At 41.8% G+C, this 22,673-nt stretch overlaps 1 protein-coding gene across 2 annotated transcripts in view; it reads right to left on the bottom strand.

Moving 5' to 3' along the window:
• The window catches only part of Ptpro (protein tyrosine phosphatase, receptor type, O), a 212,336-nt gene extending 206,357 nt beyond the window's left edge, over window positions 1–5,979 (bottom strand). For both annotated transcript variants that reach the window (NM_011216.3, NM_001164401.1), the window contains exon 1: window positions 5,518–5,979. In NM_011216.3, coding sequence (NP_035346.3) covers window positions 5,518–5,592 — 75 coding nt within the window. In that variant the 5' untranslated portion in view covers window positions 5,593–5,979. The remainder of the gene's footprint in view (window positions 1–5,517) is intronic.
• Window positions 5,980–22,673: the final 16,694 nt, after the last annotated feature.

Here is a 22,673-nt window from a genome sequence, read left to right as displayed (position 1 = left end):
GGGGCCAGCCTATAAAATTCCAGGAACCCACTTCCTCCCGTGAGACTCCACCTCCTAAGGCTCCTCAGCCTTTCAGAACAGTGCCAACAGCTGGGAGCCAAGTGTTCAAAATCAATCCAATGGGGGATATTTTACATTTAAACCACAGGGCTTCTATTCTCAGGCTTTGGCTTCTTGAATCAAATGACACTAGTGAGCTACGAAGTTCTCCTTCCCTTATTTAAGTAGAAAGAGATGAGATCGATGGCTACCATAGAAGAGTTCTGTAAATGACTGGGTAATGACCCAGGATTAAATCCCTCCATAGGAAGTGCCAAGAGAGTAGGTTGAAAAGAACCCGCTAGAGGCAGTGTTCTTAACAAGCATCAGAGGGTCTCCTACCGCTAAGAATCAGAAATATTGACGCAGTGAGAATGGTAGAGATCATGGGGAGTGGTGATACGGAATGACAGCCAAAAATATTTTTGGCATACCTGTAGGATACACACACACACACACACACACACACACACACACACACATGCACACACACACTAGCTTTTATAGGAACGGCTTGCCCTTAAGCATGTCAATTGTGACTTGCCTTTTTGAGAAAGGATTCCATCTTACTGTGAGCATAGGTAGCCATGAGTCTGAACTCTTCCTGCTTCCGCCTTCCGAGTGCTCGGTTGTCAGCCATGCAGCACTATCCCCAGTTTCAGTGGCTACAGGGGTTGTTTTGTTTTGTCCTTTTTTTAAACCTTGGCTGTCTTGTTCTACAACCAATTGTGACTTTGAACTTCCGATTGTACCTTCCAAGTTCTGGGATTATGAGCATGCCTGCTTGTTTCTGCTCTTTATATTTTTTAATTAATTTTTAAAAGATGTATTTACTTTTATTTTATGTAAACAAGTGTTTTTCCTGTGCCCGCATGCGTTCGCGTGCATGCGCGTGCGTGTGTGTGTGTGTGTGTGTGTGTGTGTGTGTGTGTGTGTGTGCACGTGCGCCATAGTTATGCAGGACCTGTGTGACCAGAAGAGGGCGTAAGATCCTCTGAAACTAGATTTACAGATGTTTCTGAGCTCTCTTGTGGGTTGGGAACTGAACCTGGGTCTTTTGCAAGAGCAGTTAAGCACTGTTAGCCACCCAATCACCCCTCCAGGCCCCCATTACTGCTGTTTAACCAGGAAATCAAGTAACCACTTAGGAAACATTGATGAATAAATAAATGTGTTATTGGGGATATCTACTTTTTGTTTAAAAAAATAACATGCTTGTGTTTCGATTTGTGATTTTAATAATATATTAGTATGCGATTGATAAAGGTTTACTATTTATAGCATGGTGACTACATTATAATTATGATGATTTAACTGTTATAATGATAGTTCTTCAGGTTTTCCTTATATAGACATGTTCACAAGTCAATTATTATAATATCTCGGAATGCTTAGAAGCTATTTATACAATGGAGAAAACTGTTATCCAGTTTATTAAGTTGTTGTCACACTTCTAATGCCAGATGCTAGCACGCAGAGAAAGACAACAGTTATGCAGTAAAACTTTGTTTCCTAAGTATTTATACTATATGTGGGTTCATTAGATGAGGACCATCAAACACTGTGTGGTGGAGCTCATCTTTGTGCTGGCCTACGCATATGAGAATGGATGGATCCAGGCATCTGAACTCATTAAACAGAGGAGAGGAGAACAGACTTCAGGAGTCATTGCTGTTAAGCTTCCTGTTTTGCCCCACTGCCACTGACCTCAGTAATGCTACCAACACAAAGATCCTTTTCAAACTCTCAAGACTCAATTGGTTAAGGGCAGGGCAGGTGGCACAGTGGTTAAAGTGCTTGCTGTGCAAACATGAAGATCCGAGTTCAGATCCCCACCACCTGTGTAAAAAGCCAGCAGTGAAAGCATATATGTAACCCCACAAGTGGTCCCCAAAGCTCCCTGGCCAGTGGTCTATCTTGAACACTGAAACCAAGGTCCTGTGAGAGATCCTGTCTCATGAACATGGAGAAGATAGATGGAGGGTGACAGGGAAGGTGCCTGATATCAACCTCTTGTCCCTGTATCAGATGCATGTACACATACGGCCCACAAACATAAATAACACATAGAGACCCTGCAGTTAGTCTACAGTTTAGGCAGAGGGATAGTGTGCATTTTCTATGTCATACAACAGTAGTCCTTTACATCATAAAGATCTAAAGCAGAAATGTGCTCACAGTGGGAAGACTCAACACCCATCACTTGCAAACACAGAGGCAGTGAACCATCCACAGAACACTCAAGATAGAATTCCCATGGAAAAATGAGATGCACAGAGTGTGCATGAGAGAGACAGAGACAGACAGACAGATCTCAGAGAAAGTCATGAAGACCATGAACCAACCACGGGTATTTATCCTGAGTAAGAGTTAAATGGCCAATATCATAACACTCAAAATATTAAACACAGATGTTTAAAAGATAAAGTATTAAAGCCCCTTTCAAAGTTAATAATCTCTGATGACATCCAAAGCAAGAGCAGAAATATGAAAATATAGACAGGATAACGAAGGAATAAAGGACTCGTGCCAAGTCTACTAATGAAGTGGGGAGCTTCCATTGACCATTAATAAGCAACACTTCACGGAAGACAGACTTCAGATTCCGATGAGGTCATAGTCTGCAGTTTGCATCTTAGTGGACAAAGCACTGGTATTGACTGGGTGGATGATATAGGAAGCCATTTTCAGGAAAGACGGTAAAAATGTGATGTTGTGTTGTTTGTAGCAGGAATTATGGGAAGACATACAAGAGGGAGATACTACTAGATAAGCCTTTCACTTGATCATAGACAGAAGACTTGAGACTAGAAGGCTCTTGATTGATCACAGAGCTTTGATAGTTTTATATCTAGTTCTACGTACTTGCTTACCATAAACATCAATATACAATTCTAAGCGTCCTGTGACCAGTAGTGGGTGTAGGTCACATCACCTCATGCAGACATCGCCTCATGAAGTGCAGTGACTGACTCAGACAACCTGAACTACCTTGCTACATGGATCTATAACTAAAGCGTGCACAAGCAATGATATTCAAAGTCTTGAACATTCTGCCCCTTCAAGGTTCTCTTAGTGAAATTGATTATAACCTGAATCTCATACACATCCCCATCTCTCCACAGCATATATATCCACCTAAATTATAGAAAATATGAAATTGAAAATCAAGCTTCACAGTTGAAATATTTGACTTACATTCTTTAAAAATTCTTGCTTATATAGAGAATAAAAATATGAACATTAATAAATGCTTGTCATAAATAAATATATAGAGATTTTTATAGGAGATGGGCGAATGGTTTTCCTTATCCCCATGGACCGTTTTAGGTTGAAATTTGGTAGACTATTTGACATTTAATAATGGATAGCTTTGAGGTTCATGCTACCATATACTTGGTTATGTCTATTTTGTTGGTTGCTTGTTCAGTAGTTTGAATTAAAAGCCTCAAAATTATAAAGAAATTATACTGTATGCCTGAAGTGCCATATAATATACTAACCACAAGATGTATGATATTATACTAGATGCCTAATTTAGCACTTTGAACATCTCTTCTTAACTGTAAGGAAGTGTGATTCAATCAACGAGCATGTGTGAAAATGCTTTCAAGATTGAGGCTTAGTGGCTTTTCAATTTGTAGATTTTCCTTTTTCTTGAACACTTTATACTAAAGTGAAACACTGTAATCCTTCCATAAAGTAAATATTAGTAGCTTCCCTTGCAACATTATTTTTCTCATTAGTGTAATACTTTAAATGATCTATCAATGTATGGGCTATGGTGTATAGCTTATCATAATAGACATTTGCTAGCAAATGTTGAGAAATACACATATTATGTTAAAGAGAGTGAAAGTCTGTTGCAACCACTAAGATACCATCATGCTATCCTTCATGAATTTTCTTAGTTTATTATCATGTTTGGAGTTCAAACTTCTGACACATTTTTCTCTGCATTTTAACGTTAACATTATAATTTTTTTCTCTTAAGCTAAGTAGTCTCATTTCTAGAGTTACCATCTACTATGAAACAAAAAACCCGAAGTTATTCCAAAGGCTAAATATATGTCAGATCTCACACACACACAAGCACACACATTCACACTTCTCTGCTATTCTCAGTAAAACATGTACCTCCATTTTTTTCGTCCTAAGTACTCAAAGAGTATTACCTAGACATCTCAGTCGTTGCCAAGTTTGTCAAACGGTTAGAAAAATTAATTATAAAAAACTAACTATGCATATTTTATCTGTGGTATGTACTACAGAGAAGCAGGTGAAATGCTCAACTGAATTTAGTATTTATAAGATTTTAAAATAAAATGATGACTGATGACTTAAATATTGAGCACATGTCCAAAACAGCTTATAACTTCGCTCATGTTCCTCCTTTGCTATTTACCCAGAGACTACATTTTTCTGTGATCTGGGGAGACAGGAAGAAAATATAGAATAGTTTTGCACTCGTTCTATCTGGGATTCGTGAATCCTGTTCACTATAACCTTGGGGAGCATTCATAATTAATGGGCATATAAGCAAGAAGTGACTGCTTAATGCGGAAACATTTGCAGTCATTAACGGGCTGACCTCCTCTAGCTAGGTATCCTCATGGTGCTGAAAGGATAGCTCCCGATCACCTGTGGCCATCCTTCAGTTGCTGGGGCAAGAAGGGAGAAAGGACTAGGAAGGAAAGCAGACCTTCGGAACCCGGAGTGAGGGGGTACCAATTCCCAACTTCCCTTCATATGCCAAGAAAACAGCTTAAAAAATAAAAACACTACATGCTTGAAGTGTCAAGATTTTGTTTTTCTTTTTTAAACAGTATTTTCCTTTTCACTTTTTTTTCTCAAAGTACAATTTTGAGCCACACGTTCCAAAGAGGATAGGAAAAGGTGAGTTTTATAAATCATATATTCCACCATTAAAAATCAGTGGCAGCATCCTGTTACGAGAGGATGGAACTGTGTAGAGTTTTACCAGGCATCCCTAGGTGGATGGAGGGTAAGACAGGGAGTGACCTCCTTGGGAGTTGAACCGATTCCTTATTCAATGGAGCCCTCTCCCTCGCCCCGCCTGGCCGGTGCGTCTAGTCCAGAGCTCAGCGCCCTGCGTGTGATTCCCTCCCGCAGAAGGCAAACTGACTGAGACAAAGCAGCTGTACCGAGGCTTCACTGGGGGAGGGCGCGAAGGTGAAGTGGCATAGGGGTGCAGTGGGAACCACTAAAAAAAGTGCCCTCATTTTGCCTGAGAAAGCTCTATCCCGCAAGCTCATCGCTGAGGTAGCAGAGTACAAAGGGAGACAACTGGAAGGCTCAAACTTCCAGATCTTTCCACCCGCAGCTACGCAGCCCACCCGGCACCGCTCTGAGGACAAAGCGTGTGCGACTGGCGCTCTCCGCCTGGTCACCGCACCCTGAGCGAATAGCTCCCCACGGCGGGATGGATCCCCATCTCCGAGGACTGGGGGACCCTACCTTGAGCAGCACAAAGAGCCCGAGCAGAGGTAGCAGGCGGCGGCCCCCGAGCGTTCCCCTAGGCAGGTGCCCCATCGCGGCGCGACCAGGGACCGGGGAGGGAACGGCAGCGCCAGCAGTTCTCCGTGGCGCTTACAATGACCAGTCCCGGCTGGCAGCCTCAGACTTCGGGCGCCCGGGCGGCTCCGGGCGGCCGCATGTCGCCTGGCAGGTCGTCCTGTGCCCCCGGATGGATCGCTCTCCTCTTCTGTGCCCGAGTCCTGCTAGAACGTGCTTGGAGCCGGCGTTGTTTAATGGCTAAGGATGGAGAGGGTGGGGATGGCAGTGGGCGAGGCTCTGCGCCACAGCTACAGCGGTTGCCACGGGAGGCAGGGGTCGGCGTGCGGAAGGAGCTGCCCGAGCTCCGCAGGCAGACAACCCTCCGCGGCCCCCTAGCAACAGTGGTGTTCTCTCTCAGAGCAAGGAACTCCTCAAGTGCAGATCTTGGGTCCTCCCACCAGGGCCTGCCTGCTTCCCATTGCTAGGCAGCCCCCCAGACCAGGCTCCGCCTCAGCCTTTCCAGAGTCTCCTAGGAAGAGTTGTTTGAGGGTTTCCCCTCTCTCTTATCTCAGGCCCTTCTCAACCCCCCCCCCCCGTTCCTTTGCCCTTGTATTTACAAGTGACACTACAAGTGACACTTAATGTTTTCGAAAAGAGGAGTGAATCTCAACTTCTATACCCCCCGACCTCAGTTCAATTCCCCCATAGCATCCTATAATCAGCTAGGGAAACTGAATAATTCTGTGCGTTTCCCCCTCTTATCCTGCTGCCCACACCTAGCTCACAGTATTTTACACGTATTTAGAATAAGTGTGTAATATATTCTCTCTGTGTGTGAACACACTAAGTACTCTGAATTATCCATGAATAACTAACTAATCTAAGAATTTAGAATCACAAGCAACGATTTCCATGAAGTGTGTCTCATGTCTACTTATCTGTCTCTAGAGGTTTTGTGTAGTTTTTGAAAGACAACTCTATATTAAAAATAAAAAGTGGGATTCATTATATTAAGTCATTTCTTTTTATCATGTAAATGTCCTGGGTGGGCCCTGAGGTGCTGGAATTTTGTTTTTATCCTTCAAAGTGTGGTATCAGGTGACAGAAAAGGGCACCCTGGCGGTGCACTTAGGAGTGTGTCACCAGCACTCTGGGACACAGCTGAGGAATGGTGGCCTGCTATAGGATCAGAGTCGTGTGTGCTCATCTTTTTCTACATGAGGACTATAAACTAAAGGTTTGGATTAGGAATTTTTGCATGAATAGATCGAGGCACTAACAGTTCTTCAGAAAACAGAACGAGGCTCTGGGCTTGTGTGTGAGTGTTTCCCTTGCTGGCACCAAAGCTACCTCAGTACACAGCCTTGATGGACTTCTGTTCAGCGCCCTCGTGCCTGTCCTTTGTTGGCCTGACTCTCATGCCCTCCCTCCCTCTCCCCCCCCCAAGGTTTTCCCTGCTTCCCACTTCTGGGCCAAACTCGAGTGCTTTCTAAGAAATGGCTCCTCAGACCTGCACTTTCAGAGCCTTTGGTCTGATATGTTTTTCTTTTATTTTGAAGCTTTTGAAAGTGGTTTTCCATTTCCAGCTACATCAAAGAGGCTCCACAGTGATCTAATTTCCAGACAGAGATGCTCAAGTTGGGGCCTAAGTGGTACTCACAAGATGCCAGAAGTTATTCTTTTAAATAGAGTTTTATTTTAGTATCAGTATGTGAATTAAATACATATGTAAGGTTAATTGTGCATATACATGTGTGTGTGTGTGTGTGTGTGTGTGTGTATACACACACACATATATATATTTGGGATAGGAATGTTTGATCTATTTTAGGCATTAGGAAGCAATTTTGCTCAAATATTAATCATATAAATGCAAAAGGTACTTTCAAAATAATGCATTACTTTAAATACCCCTACCTAACTGTATGCTTCACCTTCTCTCTGCTCAGTTAAATCACACATTGTGTACAGATGTGTACGTGGACCACTTTAGGGCAGCAGCAACATTAAGTGTTTAGTGCATCACCGCCCAGGAAAGCACTAGTAATTAGCATGATTAATATTCCATTAGCAGCATGTGACTACATGGCCTGAAGACTGGAAGTTTTATGTGGTAATCATAGAAGAGATCCTTTCCAGAGATAAACATTTTACATAGTGATCACAGAGGGAAAAAAATAGTCTTGCTTGTTCTTGTGTCTAAACCAATGACAGGATCACAAATTCTTACTGGAGACTCCCGCTAAGAATGCGTATGTGGCGTTGTCCGTGGTGTGCTGATTCAGACCACTAGCTGGTCTTCCATTGCTGTGTTTCTAAAACATGTTAAATCTTACTAAACTAGTTTAGAGAGTCCCAACAAGAATGGCCACAGGTAGCATTAATGTATGCAGTCATTTTGGTCCCCAGTTGCCTGAAAGTATCCATTAGGTTTTCCAGTCTCAACCATGCTGCTTCCTAAAGAGGGCTCAGAGCATTGTATTCTCTAGATGTCACTCTGTCTGGAGAAAGATAAACACAGAACAAAATGGACCCCCTTGTGCACTGAATTTTAAATGAAATGACTCTCAGAATGAAACAAAGCTGTTTACTTGGAAAAGGACAATAATGAGCAGTTAGCGATCTGAGAGACCGATGATGTTAAGTCTGAAAGATTATTTATTTGACTGGAAGAAATTGTTTGTTTTTTTTTAATAAGTAAAACTCTTGTTCTCGCCTCTGTGGGTCAGTCACATCTTTCTTTCACATACAAACAGGGGTAATAGCAGCCAGGGAACGCAGCGAGAATCCCTGCAAGAGCCCTAATGACGAGTCAATTGGGACTCCTGCACTGCCCAGGCCAATGAAGCTCAACTGTGTCGCCCAGAGACAGCTCTATAATGCAGTTCCACGTGTGCAGTCCCAGCTTCCAGGACTGAAATAGCTTGCAAGGCTGTCAGCAGTTTCAGTATTAGACAGTTGCTCATGTGGTGGTGGGGGGGGGGGCGTGGAGGGACTCCTCATTGACAAATAATTTGCTTTGTGTAGATTACAGGGAGGAGGAAAACTTGACTCAGGAAGCATCAAACAGTACCCAACCTGGAAAACTCACCATAGATGTTAAGATTGCCAACCATGTTCCACAGATTGCAATGTTTACCGAGTGTGAACTGAAGATTACACGGAACGAGTTCTCAAGAGAAGGACAGTCAGCAACGCTCTGGTTTTCAGTCTCTTGGGGCATTTGTTTAGTGCTCTCCCTCTGATGAGGCCTGACTTCTCACCTAAGAACTGTGTTGACAACTCATAAGCTCCAAGTCTTTCAGAATGCACGTGATTGACAGCTCTCAGGTGAACAGCAGGATGGAGCTACCAAGACTCCTTCCACTTGCCAGGATGGGAAAGCAGGGGTACCCACCACCGAGGCTTGTATCCGCTTTCACATGTGTCCGCATCTCTTGTTAGCTCCTTCTTCCCGTCAATAATTCCTAAGACATCTTTTTTACTTTACTCCTTATATAGTTCTAAAAAAAAAGGCAAAAGGAAAAACTAGACCATAAAATGTAGTGTACATCATAACTCAGAAATGTCTATTTTAAAAACAAGAAGGCATGTATGTGTAGAAAACATGAGTAGATATTTATCACTGGACACCAACTGTAAACGGCCTTATACTGGGAAGGCTGACTGCTATGGTTCAGATGATATTCCTTGTTTGGGGCCCGTGCGCAGGATTACTGGCTGTTTCTAGGGGCCCGTGCGCAGGATTACTGGCTGTTTCTAGTATTTAGATTGCCCTCAATCAGTGATCGACCTTGTATTTTTACACGTGATTTTTTTTCCTAAAAAAGTATAGTTAACAATATTAATTTCTAAAATATTTTTCCTGGTTGTTGTAGACATTGCTGTCAACTACTTAGCTCTTCCTCATCTCTAGCCTTTGCTAAAGTAAATTTCACTTTAAAGTTCTAACGTCCTGTTAGAATGCTTTAAGGAGGGCTGACCTTAGCTTGGAAGGAAGGAAGGTTAGAACCTGGCGGTGATTGGTAGCTGAAGAAAGACATAGCATGGGGTAGGTAGAAATGGCGTCTCCTCCTCCCTCCCTTCCTTCTTTACTTCCCTTCAAACTAAAAGTACACAACTTAGCTCTTAGTGTCTCCTGTGTGTCTAACATTCAAGAGCATCAAAATACACATCGCCTTTGAAATGGCTGCAAATGGGCAATTACAGAGAATTTGATGATGAAGATTCCAGAAGCTGTATACAGATCATGAAACCATTAATCATAAGTTTGGAGAAATGCACTGTCCAAATGGTAAGGATTCTACCAACAGGCACAATTGTGTTTCATTGACATCTGTACACAGACACAGTAAACCTATTTTCATGCTAAAATTATAAAGCTGGTAATATCCCAAGGTCTATTTGTGAGAGAAGATGAGAAGTTGACTAGGGGGTGGGACGGGACATACTCCTGGTGGACTGAAGAAAGACGGAAAAGAAACCATTTGAGAAAGACATTGTACTAATTCAAGGGAAATTAGAACAATACAGTTTGTGGAAAAGCCACAAACTGTTATTGTTCTATTTATGTAAGTTCTTGGAAACTGCAAATCCACATATCCAAAAGAGGATCAGTGATTTCCAAGGCTTGGAAGTAGTGGATAAAGTCAGCCAGAAAGGAACCAGAGGAACTCTTGGATAGAGATGCCCTAAATTTTTACTTGGGTGCCTATCATATCTTGGCACTTACAAACTTTAGTTATATACACCTTACTATAGCTGCATTAACCAAGAGTTAGTAAACGACTTAGACCAGTGGTTCTCAACCTGTGGGTCGGGAACCCTTTGGGGTTCAAATGACTGTTTGATAGCAGTTTCACATCAGATATTCTATACATCAGATATTTACATTACAATTTATAGCAGTAGCCAAATTATAGTTATGATATAACAGTGAATATAATTCCATGGTTGAGGTTCCCTGCAACCCGGGGAATCATATGAAAAGGCCACAGCACTGGGAAGGTGGAGAGCCACTGAAGTCGATGGATCTCAACTTATCTTCAAACTCATTAAATTGTGCATACAATATAAAACTTCCATCTTGGTTTTTGTATAGAATCTCTCACTGGAACCTGGGGCTGGCCAATTAGGCCAAGTTGGTGAACCAGCAAATTCCAAAGATCTGCCTCTCTTCCTCTAAAGCAAATGGGCTCTATTATGCTTTTCTCCCCCCTCCACTCCTCCTCCACCTCTTTTCCCTCCTCCTCTCCCTCCCCTCCTCCTCCCCCTCTTCCTCCCTTTTTACATAGCTGCTGGGAGTTAAACTATGGTCCTGCTGCTTATGTGGCAAACGCTTCACCGACTGAGTTAGGTCCACAGCCCCCCCCCCAAAACCTATTTGCATGTCAGTTTATACCTCCAAAGACTAATTTCAGAAGATTTAATGCTTATCTATGTGTCAGCATTTTAAACATCATTTCAAAATAATTAACAATCAGAATTCTAGATCAAATTCAGTTTGCTGATTACAGGTCTGGTTCCCTCAGCATCTCTTTAGACGTAACCTCAGAATCCATCTTATAAAATGAATTCTTTCTCTTCCCTTTTGTATTACAGATCAATTAACTACTATGCCACTTAGTAAGTATATTTTTCCAACTCCTGCCATCATGCGCATAAGAGAAAGATGAAGATACAGTCGTTGATTTCTGGGAGCTGACAGTCTAGCAGGAAAGATGTCACAAGTTAGGTGCAAAGATGGAGACAGATACTAACAGTATTCAGGAGAGGCAGAGGTAATTGACAGATCCTGAAGCCAGAAATTCAGGATTCTTTCTTAAATAGAAGAGTACAGTCAAGTGGGTTCCGACTGAGGTACAGAAAGCCCTTTGCTGGCACCAGTGTGGTACAGGCCTGCCATGCCATTGTCCCAGGGATTCCATGTAGAAGCAGGAGGACCAGGAGCTGCAGGACATCCTGGGCATCAAAAGACCCTTCACAGACTCTTCCTTCAGTTATTACCCATAACTGCGTCTTCTTCCATGAGCATGCAGCCTAGGATATTTTCATAAGTTTTTCATGCAAGTAAATGTTGGAATAAGCCTGAGCCTGTGGGATGGGGTAGACTTGTTGTGCATTGCTAGGTCTCATGAAACTTCCATGCACAATCCTAGAGTCATAAGAAACCAGAGCTAAAAGAACCCCCAATCTGCCGGCAGAGGAGAAACCCCTATGTCCCTTCCTCCCACCCCCTCGCTGCCCTCACCTCCCGTATTCTCTAAGAACTTGCCTTGAAAGTTGCAAAAGAGTTGTTTTACTCTGGAGTTTACCAGGTGCCAGGCTGAGGGACTGAGACTGACAGAAAGTTTTCAATACAGGGGTAGTATGAGCAAAACCCTTCGGGAAGCTGGAGTGTATCCATGTTTTCATAAGGAGGCTGAGAAGAAGGAACGAGTCCCCAAGTTATAGGGATTACACAATTAGATGTCTGCCTTTAAATTCTGGGTTGGGGAGGGAGCCAGTAAAGGCGGAAGAAAGCATCTGTGAAGCCAAACCTTCAAACTTGCTTTGAGCCCCCTCTGCAGGTGCCTCCTCACCCAAGACCAGTGCTATGACCACAGTTGGCACCAATGGCAGCTCTCGCACTCGGGGCTGAGGCACACTTGTGGCACCCACCGGCTCTCCTGACATTTTGAGACACACATGATTTCTATTTTCGGCTCACTTTCCATGGTTGCTTGTTTGCTTCTCTGGATGGGCTGGCCTATGCTGATTTGCCAAATCTATGCATGCAGCTGGCATCCCTCAATTCCATGCCCTCAGGCCAAATCCAATGCCCCTTCCAACAGGCCAGAGTCCAGTGCGAATATAGTGGTGAAGGCAGAGATCAGCCTCAGGAGCTGGGGGTGTGGCTAAGGGAGAGTACATAGAATGCTTGTCTGTGCCAGCCTAGTGTTCTAGGTACTGATGTGGGATGGTGGCCAAGAATTTGAAGCCAGCCTGGGGTACATAATGAGAGTGTCCCAACACACACAGAGACAGAAACACAGACACACAGACGCATGCACGCACACACACACACACATTTTCTCTGCCTGTCTCTCTCTCACATACACAAACATACATTCTCTCTCTCTCTCTCTCTCTCTCTCTGTCTCTCTGTCTCTCTCTCTCTCTCACACACACACACACACACACACACACACACACACATTTTCTCTGCCTGTCTCTCTCTCACATACACAAACATACATTCTCTCTCTCTCTCTCTCTCTCTCTCTCTCTCTCTCTCTCTCTCTCTCTCTCTCACACACACACACACACACTCACTCAGGCTTTGAAGGCATTCTTAAACTACAGCAAATTTAAAAGTAATACACAAGTGATCGCTGCTCTCCTGACAGAACAGAACACAGCTGTGTTTAGAGATGAGCTGTCCTCGTGTCTATAATTTTAAGCTGCACCACAAGATAACAGATTGAGGGGTGGGGGTGACTATAAGACAACTTCAGCAAACCATTGTGGATTATAGCATTTAGTCTACAGGCCCAGGTTCTTTGCGTAGTTCTTTTGTGTATTCTGTATCTTTTGTGTATTCTGTATTGGGCATTGTTTAAGGAGAAAATGATCAACTGCGTACCTTCAATTACTTTACCAACTGCTTGAACAGTTTGCTCCACCCATGGTCTGGTGTATTTACGTGTGCATTTAGATTATGTATCTGTTCTCTTTGTGCAGTTTTTCCGAAGCACGGGAGCTGAGTGGCACATGTGCAATGACATTCTTGACTCCTAAATATTTCACGAGCCTCAATATCACTGTGGCGCCAAAGGTGGAAAAAGGGACTCCACTGTGTCATCTAAGAGCTGCTGTTCAAACTGTCCCAACTAGCCACAAAATGGCTCTTACCTGCTTAATTCCTGTCCCAGAATCTAATCACTTGCTTCAAGAGCCCGGTGGTTTTTTTAGTCTCTAGACATAACCATCACATTCTCTTTTTATTTCTTTTCTAAATCTACTTTAAAATTATTTTGTGCATATATGAATTTTCCTTGATAAATTTTTGAGCATTACATTTGTGCCATGTTCCATGGAGTTCAGAGAGGGCATCAAATTCCCTGGGACTGGAAGGAGAGGAAGAGGAGTAAGTGCTGGTAACCACCAAGCTATCGCCAACCTCTTCAAAAAATATTTTTAAAATTTATCATCATCGTCATTATCATCATTATTAATTGTGTGTGTATGTGCATGTGAATAAGAGTAAGTTGTCACCCTGAATGATTTGGGTTCCAGAGATTCGAGTCTTTGGACTTGGTAATAACCACCCTTACTTGGTGAACCACCTCTTCCCTCTCTTTACTTTTTCTTTTCAATCTATAACATTGGCTTTTGTTTACAGCATTCTCACCAGATGCTACAGAGTATCCCACCCCCTACATCATCTATTGTTTCCACTCTGGTTCCATGCCACATTTGCTGCAGCCCTGAAGGTGAGAACTGGACACTTTGTGCACTTGTGCTGAAACATTTTTGGCAACGATACCTTGTAACTGTGGGCACTTTTTGTGTCCTTCATGCTGTGGAATACATACTTCCAAGCTATGTGACAGATAGCAAGGCTTGAATTTATTATATGAATGAGGTAGTGATGGGAAACCTCCGCAAGGGAAAGGCATGCTTTCTCCTTTATGATAACAGGTGAGTTGCGGGCTCATGCTCTAGAGCTGTGTGCCCATTTCATTGGTTATGTCTTTAGTTAATGACTTCAGCGTGCATGTTAACCTTGCTTGTGTCCATTTTTACACTGGGTTTTTCAAGGTGATCATTTTTTTCAGTACTTATTCTGGAGATGTTGCTTGAGTGTTAGTGGGGGAGAGAGGGTCCATAGGCCCATTCCATGGATACCGGCACATCCAGAGGCCATTATTCTTCATGTTTTTAACAGGTAGGAGTCTCTATATTAATTACTCCACTGTGCAACAAGATGCTTCTCTGATGAAGGTTGAGGGCAGAGCAATTCTGTGTACACAAATATAAATATTCAAAAGGGAGGCTGACAGTGTGGCCATTTAACTAAACAACACCAACAGATTCTCTTCAATAGCCTATAGCTTTTCTAGCCATGGACTCTGGTCATGTGTACACTACCAGGCATAACTATTTTCCAATGGAGCCAGCTTACAATCCAATCAAGAGAGTGGCTAGCTAACCCCATGAACCGAATAGTCTTTGTACTACTATTTCAGTGGGCACACACAGAGAGACAGACAGGTCATACTAGGTCTGGGTAAGGCTGTCAGTGTCTTCTTCTCCAGAAACCAGCATGGCACTTTCTGTCCCCATGAAAGCTAGCCAGCAAGGAGAATTTTCTGCTCAGTTCAAGGCAGATTTCTCGATGTTCTACGACCAAAGCATGTAGAGTCTTCAGTAGGGTCTTACCATCTAGTTTTGATGAGCAGCTTAGCCCAATGGGAATTGACTGGAAATGCAAAAGCCAGAAGATAGGGAGGAGTCCTGAGAGGCTGGCCTCTAGAAAGGACTTGGCTGTGAAACTCATGAGTTCACAGCAGCCATAGCTGTGTGAATAGGTTAACATGGGATATGACAATATGGTAATATAGAATATTATACATACATACAACCTCCAAAAGTCAAATAAAGTCTAAAATCTCAGTGTGGGACCTTTGGATGTACCACCTCTAGCTGAAGAGCTTATGGCAGTTAGCAGCTGCTAAGGAAGGGGGATTGCTTTTCTTTGAAATGAGGTTAGCCCTTGGGAGTTGCCCCTGATCCAATGGATTGCCTCCTACATGTGAGCATATGGGTACCACTAACTGAGCTTAGTGTGCTATAAAAAAAATAAACAAAATTACGTGAAGTTGGGAGGAAGACGTGATAGGTGTAGGAAGGATGAAGGAAGCTGGAGGGAGAGAGTGGGGGATGGACATGATCAAGATACATGGTAGACCTGATTGAAAGTTTCATATCTCTCACCCCCTCATATTAGTTAGCATCCTTTCTAAAGAAGGCTTTTGTTCACCTCTTTCTGGTTTTCAGTTTCTCCAATTTTAACATTAGTTCTAAAGTGTGTGACGCTCCCAACATTTGCTAGCAATTTGATCTGGAAACAGATGTGTCCCAGGCTGACCACCACAATGAGGCCTCGCCATCTCCAGCATCAACTTGGTGCCTTTGTATTCTTAGTATTTCCATTCCGAAGTAGAGGGATGATGCCTGGTGACTCTCTAGACTCTCATGCTGTCACTGTGACAATGACGGGATGCCTCAGAAAGGAAGGCTGAAGGCAAAATGACACTTCCTTTCTAGGGAAAGAAACCCCTTTCTAGAATCATGCATACTTACCAGTTGGTTTGCAGCACTGAAATTGTGAACAATGTGACTCTAACCCTACGAACTGCTAACAGTAAGGTAGGTAACTAACTCTGTGAGTAACACTGTCAAGTACTCTTACAAAGTGGCCAGAGCATTGCCACTCCCACCAGCAACAGCTGGGGATTCTTGTTGCTCCAGATCCTTCAAGGCCCTGGAGCCTAAAGGATTCAGGGCGTTCTAGTGGGTAAGGAGTAGGTGATATCTGCGGCTCTGACTAGTGTTTCTTTCATGATATAAACAATGCAAGCATCCTTTAATATGCATCTTTGACCCATCAGTTTCTTCTTTCCTTACCTGTCTATTCAGGTCTTTTCCCCAGTTTTTAAGTTGGGTTATTTACTTTCATAGCGTTAAGTTTTAAAAATCCTTTGTGTATTTTCGAAGCAAGTTTTTTTTTTTTTCATAAGAGCAGTGCTGTGCAATTATTTTCTCTCAGACTTTGGCTCATCACCGTATCCTCTCAACAGTGTGTTTCTAATTTTAGCGTGATCCAACTTACCATATTTTTTCCTCTCATGGATTATGCTTCAAATGTTTTGTCTAAAAACCCAACACACACACACCACTCCTAGATGTTTCTCATCCAACATTTTATTACTTATTTTCCTTTAGGGTGGTCCAACAGTTGCAGCTTGAATCATATTGATCGCTAAACTCTGTGTCTAGATCACGTTTATACTTGGCATTGATCATCAAGCGTTGCCTTGGCTTCTGTTCTAAAAGAACAATGTAGAAGTCTCTTCTCGCAACAAAGCAAATTAGCTTAGGAGAGGCTTCAAAAATAATCCATTCATTTATGTAACAGGTACTGTGCTCTTACTACACCCCTTTTGTGTCCAGTGCTCAGGATGCAGAAGCTGTGGAAGCAGAAAGATCCAACATAGAAATGACCTCAGGCAGCCATGTGTCGTGGGTACATGAGGATAACAAGGAGACAAGGGTGCTTCTACTGTGGTGATTTCCAACCTTTCTAATGCTGCAACCCTTTAGTGCAGTCTTTCATGTTGTGGCAACCCCAAACCATAAAATTATTTTTGCTTCTACTTCATAACTGTAATTTTGCACTGTTATGAATCGTAATGTAAAGGTTTTTATGGCCCTAGAGGTTTGCCAAAGGGGTCATGGCCCATGGGTTGAGAACCGCTGGTCTAATGGACAGTTCAGAAGGAGAATTGCTAGGGGAAAGTTTGCTGGAACACTGAACATGACGTGAGGCCTTGGATTCTAATCTGAGGAGCCAGAAATGAGTCCAGGTATAGGAGCAGGACAGTTCTGCCAGATGGGAAGTTTATTGGCTTTTTGTGGAAGACATGCTCTTGGAGAAGCAAGTTAAGAAAACCAGCTAGGGTTCTGGAGAGATGGCTCAGTAGTCAAGAGCACTGCTTGCCCTTCTTGAAGAGCCTGGTCCCTCAAAGCCATCAGTAACTCCAGTTCCAGGGCATCTGTTGTCATCTTCTAGAATCCATGGGCACTGCACACATGTGGTACACATACATATATGCATAAAAACCACTCATACAAATAAAAATACATATAAAAATTTAAAAAACAGCTAGAGGGCTACGGAGTAATGCTGGTAAGAAATAATGTACTGAGAAATTCTGTGTGCAGCAATAAACACAGAAGGCTTCTTAAACACAGAAAACAAGATTTGCTTGTGTGTCACAAAGACAGAGAGGAATTACCTGCCAAATGTTTAGCCTGAACAGAAAGGAAGGTCTGGGCATGCCTTGAAAGAGGAAAACAGAAGCAGGGACGGGTTGATGACAGCGTCAGTTAGTTTCCAGGTATTTATCGGATACCTAAGTAGAAATGGTAGATAAGGGTTGAGCAAGCCATGTGGAGATGAAGATTTTAGTATAGACAGGAGTGCCACACACATATATTCGTTGTAGAAAATACTCTGTGAAACTTTGATCTATAAGGTCTATAAGGAAGATCATAGACATGACAGAGAAAAATCCAAAGACCAAGAATTTGTCTAATGCTTGTTTTCTGGGTTTCTTTATGCAGCACTGAGCTCTTTAGAAATGGGTGGAGCTGGGGAGATGACTCAGAGATTGAGAGCAATGCTACTCTTGCAGAGGACCAGAGTTCAGTTTCCAGCATGCACATCAGAGCACTAACAACTGTGTAGCACGCAGCTCCAGATGCTCCAGTACCCAATTCTGGTCTCTATGTATTCACGTGCGCGCACACACACACACACACACACACTCACACACACACACACACATACACACACACACACACACATACACACACATACACACACACACACACATACACACACACACACATACACACACATACACACACATACACACACACACATACACACACACACATACACACACACACATACACACACACACACACACACATACACATACACACACACACGCAGGTATGCACACACATAAACATATTTTTAAAATTAAGAAGATAAAAAGGCATATAGAGGGAAAAGCCTTCTTCGAATCGGATCAAGACTCATTTTCACTTGTATGTAAGTCTGTGAAGGGCTTCTCTAAATATCATAATCCAATTTAAGAGGCCAATATTAATGTATGAGTAGAAGCAAATACTAAATTCAAACTTTCCACATAAGTAAATGGCCTATTATAAATTTTGTCAGTGGTGTTTAAATTTTATCTTAGTGTTTCCTTTAGCATTGCCTAATCCTTAGATAAAATATCTCATGTATTAATTCATTCTTTTATTTATCAGATATTTGAGTATTTAATGTGTTGAGTACTCTGTTCTAGGTCCTGTGACTTTAATAATTGTTGGTTTTATTCTTTTCCTATTTCTTGTTATTTGAAACAAAATGTCTTTGGATTTGTTTTAGTGGGGATCATACATAGATATTTTCATTTTTAGAACTGAAGTTAGCTATGCAAAATGAAATACATGTACCTTTACTGCTTTATAATCTCAATAACATCAGCAAGATTTTGTGTTCAGAAAGTTCATAATAACAGTGATCTCTAAAAATATCTTACTTCTGGGAATTCCAAGGATTTGTAAAGCAAAAAGCTCATTAAGCCTTGGAGTCACGCACGCCTTCACAGTGACCTTGGATCTTGAAGGATGTTCTGGGAATCACACTGCCTGGCTTTGAGGTTGAGGACTCCTGTAGGTCTCCTCTGATCCATATCAACCACTTGTGGGCTTTTCATAGGAACCGAATATGCTAACCAGCCCTTGACAACAAGGACTCTGGTTGCCTTCATTAGCCTAATACAAGACCCTAATATTACGTAGCCATTTCCAGGTGATAACAACAAAGGAAGATACATGTTATTTTTAAGGCAGAATATTTTATTTCTAGAGTCGAGGATTCCACAGTAGATCATGTCCACAATGATCCGAGTAATGAGACACCCTATGGAAGAGGAAAACGTGTTTCCTAGCCATGTGTCTACTAGTGACTTTATGCTCAAAATATATAAATAGCTCCAACAACTCAGGAGCAAGAAAACAACTTAATTAAAATATGGGCAAAGAGCCTAAACATATGTCTAATGAATCATATTCATTGTAACAAACATCACTTATTAATCTTGTAACCTTTGGGCTTTAAAAATGTAGAAAAATTAAGTTGAATTGAATCATCATGTTCTATAATCAAAAAACATTACAGCTTAGCCATCTGTGTTTCCATTCCTAAAAAACAAATACTTTGGTGCTGAAGAGATGTCTCAGTGGTTTAGGAAGATAAACTGATCTTGCAGAGGACCCAAGTATGTTCTATGAACTGCTTATAACTCCAGCTTCAGGGGGTGCGAAGCCTCTGGCCCTGTCAGGCACTGTACTCACATCCAGAAAGCACACATGCATGAACATGACTGCAAATTAAAACAAAGTACTTCTAACTGTTTCAAAGTTCCCCATGAAGTGTGAAAGACATCCTGTTACTGAGTGATGGAAAGGAACTGGAGAAGAAAGTTGAAAGAAGGTTCTGTATCAATATGATGGGGAACATAGGCTACATCCAGATAACCAGAGCAGAGTTTTCTATTGAGAGAATGCAGCCTGGTGCTTAAGTAGGTGGTAACGACAGAAGACTGATGCTAAGTTTCTGCTACAGAAAATGCAAGCCAGACCCAGACGTAACACCTTCAAATGCCATTGTGTGCAGTCAGTCAAGAGGACAGGCTTAGGGATGCTGAGCAGTCAGTAACCAAATCTCAACCTGTGCATGGATTGTTTGTGAATTTTTCAACTAGTCACTGAACCCTGAGGAATGACTAAGATCTCAAGTCTATCTTGTACAGTGATAGAAAGCAAGGAAGGACAATGTGTAACTTTAAGTGCTAACAAATCAACAGAAACAACAGAAGTCATAAAAAAGTAACTCTAACTCAAGAAAACATACACTCAAGTTGAGTTTTTTCAAAGAGGTCAAAAGAAGAAAGTAATGCTACATCAAGACAGGAAGGTGTATTGAGAAGACTCATAAAACCCAAAATATTTAAAAGATGGAACTACACATAGTTCTCGATCCTGTTTTTCTTAAAACTCATAAAGAGAAACTCAGGAGGATCTAACCTTTTTGAAAACAGATTCAACATTTAATTTTCTGTCTTTTAGTTTTCCTGCACATTTTTCTATGTTGTAAATCTTCCTCTAATTTAGATGTATCTAATGAATTGTTCATTGTCACCAACTACATACCATTCTTAATTTCCATTAACACATTTAGACTTTTTATATAGTACTAGACTATAATTTTTCTGAATTTATTTAGAGATTTATTTTTTTACTTAAAAATGTAATGCATTTATGATATTACAGAGGACAGCGAAACAGAGTTTAAAAAATATATCGCTACACACATACTTGCACAGCATTTTATTTATTTATTTATTTATTTACTTACTTACTTAGGTTGTTGTTGTTGTTTATTTAGTGTGCATGTTCTGTATGGGTGCGCACTCCAGTGTGTGTGCTTGCGTACAGACCAAAAGTTGATGCTAAATGGCTTCCTCAATTACTCTCCACCTTGAAAACAGAAAATTATGTGACTATGTGTGAGTAGTGCCTATGGAAGCAAAGAGTCAGATTCCTTGTAGATGGAGGGCTACCTGGTGTGAGTGCTAGGATCCAATGCAGAGCTTCCAGAACAAGTGCTGTTAGCCGCTGGGTCATCCATCTCTCTCGTCCCTCCACCCTATGTTTTGAGACAGGGTCTCTCACTGAACCTAGAGTTTACTAATCTGGGCAGGTTTGCTTGTTAGAATCCCATCCTCCTATCTCTGCCTTCTACCTTGGGATTACATGCACCACTGTCAAGCCACCTGTATGTGATTCTGAAGATGCAAAGCGGGCCTTTCTGTTTGAGCCATCTCCTCAGCCCATTGCTTAACACTGTTTCCTTGGTTTGCTTGGTGGAAACACTTGAAATTGAGTCTTTTTATCGATGTAACATTATGTTAGTAACTATGGTCACAATGTTGTACCATAGATCTTCTAAAGATTTTCTTAACCGAAATATCCTCAGTCCTACCCCAGCCCTTACCCTCTATACCCTTGTCCTGCGGCTTCCAAGTTTAGTCACTATGCTACAGAGGACCGAAGCCCAACCATTTTTATTGCTGCCTGGAACGTCATGGTGTGCATGTCTGCGTGACATTTTCTTAACCTGTTTAAACCATCTGTCTATTGTTGGGTACTAGTGCTCACTCATAGTGCTCTGACTGTGCCTAGTGGACTTATGACCAAATAGTGACTTTGCTGTCACGTGACAGTTTCTTTTACATTTCTTTCAGGACCCTCCATACTGTTTCCCACGGTAGCTCTACTAACTTGCGTTCCCATCAGTACACAAGGACTCTTCTTGTTCTGTGTCCTCTTGACATTGCTACCTTTGTTTGGATAATAGCAAGTAGAATGGGTGTGAAATACCAACAGATAATGTTTTAATTTATTCTTCCAATAGCACCTTTGAATGTTTTTTAAAATATCTCCTGATTGACTTTTAGGAATTTGTCTATTTGAGACCTTTGCTCATTTTTACATTGGGTTGTTTTTTTCCTCTTAAGTTGTTTGAGTTCCCCATCCATTTTGAATATGAACTCATTGACAGATACATAGTTGGCAAATATTTTTTCCTATCTATAGATCATCTCTTTACTCTTTAAAGATGCCCCTTTATCTGTGAAGAAGCTTCATGGTTTGACATATTTCCATCTCTCTAACTTCACTTTAGTTGCTGGAGGTCTAGGTGCCATATGCAAAAAAAGCATCTTTGTCTGATCCATGAACACGGAGTTTTTCTGTATGGTAAGTGTGCCCAGGTAAAGCCTTGCTGGTAAATGCAGGGCGTTATTCCTGGGCTCTACATTATATTTCCACTGGATGGACAGTGTGGCTGCTTTTTATGACATTACCACACTGTTTGGAATACAATGATTTCATAATATTTTCCCTCTATCTTTGCTTTTTTTTTTTAAATCAAAATTTCTTTGTCTTGCTGAGGTCAGCTGCTCATTCTTCTGTGGTAAATGATCCTGTCAGTAGACACCACCTTATCAGAAGTTTTCAAGAAGTCTATTCATCCTGCTGTTGATTTTTGGATTTCTGTCAAGAGATGGCTATTTATGGGCCTTGACTATCCCTGGGGAGTCTTTGTGTAGACATCGGTGTTGCTGTTCTTGGACCATCTCTGTATTTTTCTGTATTATTGCTGTCGCCTTTGCTATGGAACTCAAAAGCTTTATCCTTTATTTCTTTTT

The sequence above is a fragment of the Mus musculus genome, chromosome 6, assembly GCF_000001635.26.
Source record: "Mus musculus strain C57BL/6J chromosome 6, GRCm38.p6 C57BL/6J".
Classification (NCBI taxonomy): Eukaryota; Metazoa; Chordata; class Mammalia; order Rodentia; family Muridae; genus Mus; species Mus musculus.
Note: the sequence above shows the minus strand (reverse complement) of the source record. Positions and strands in the feature narration are given on the sequence as shown.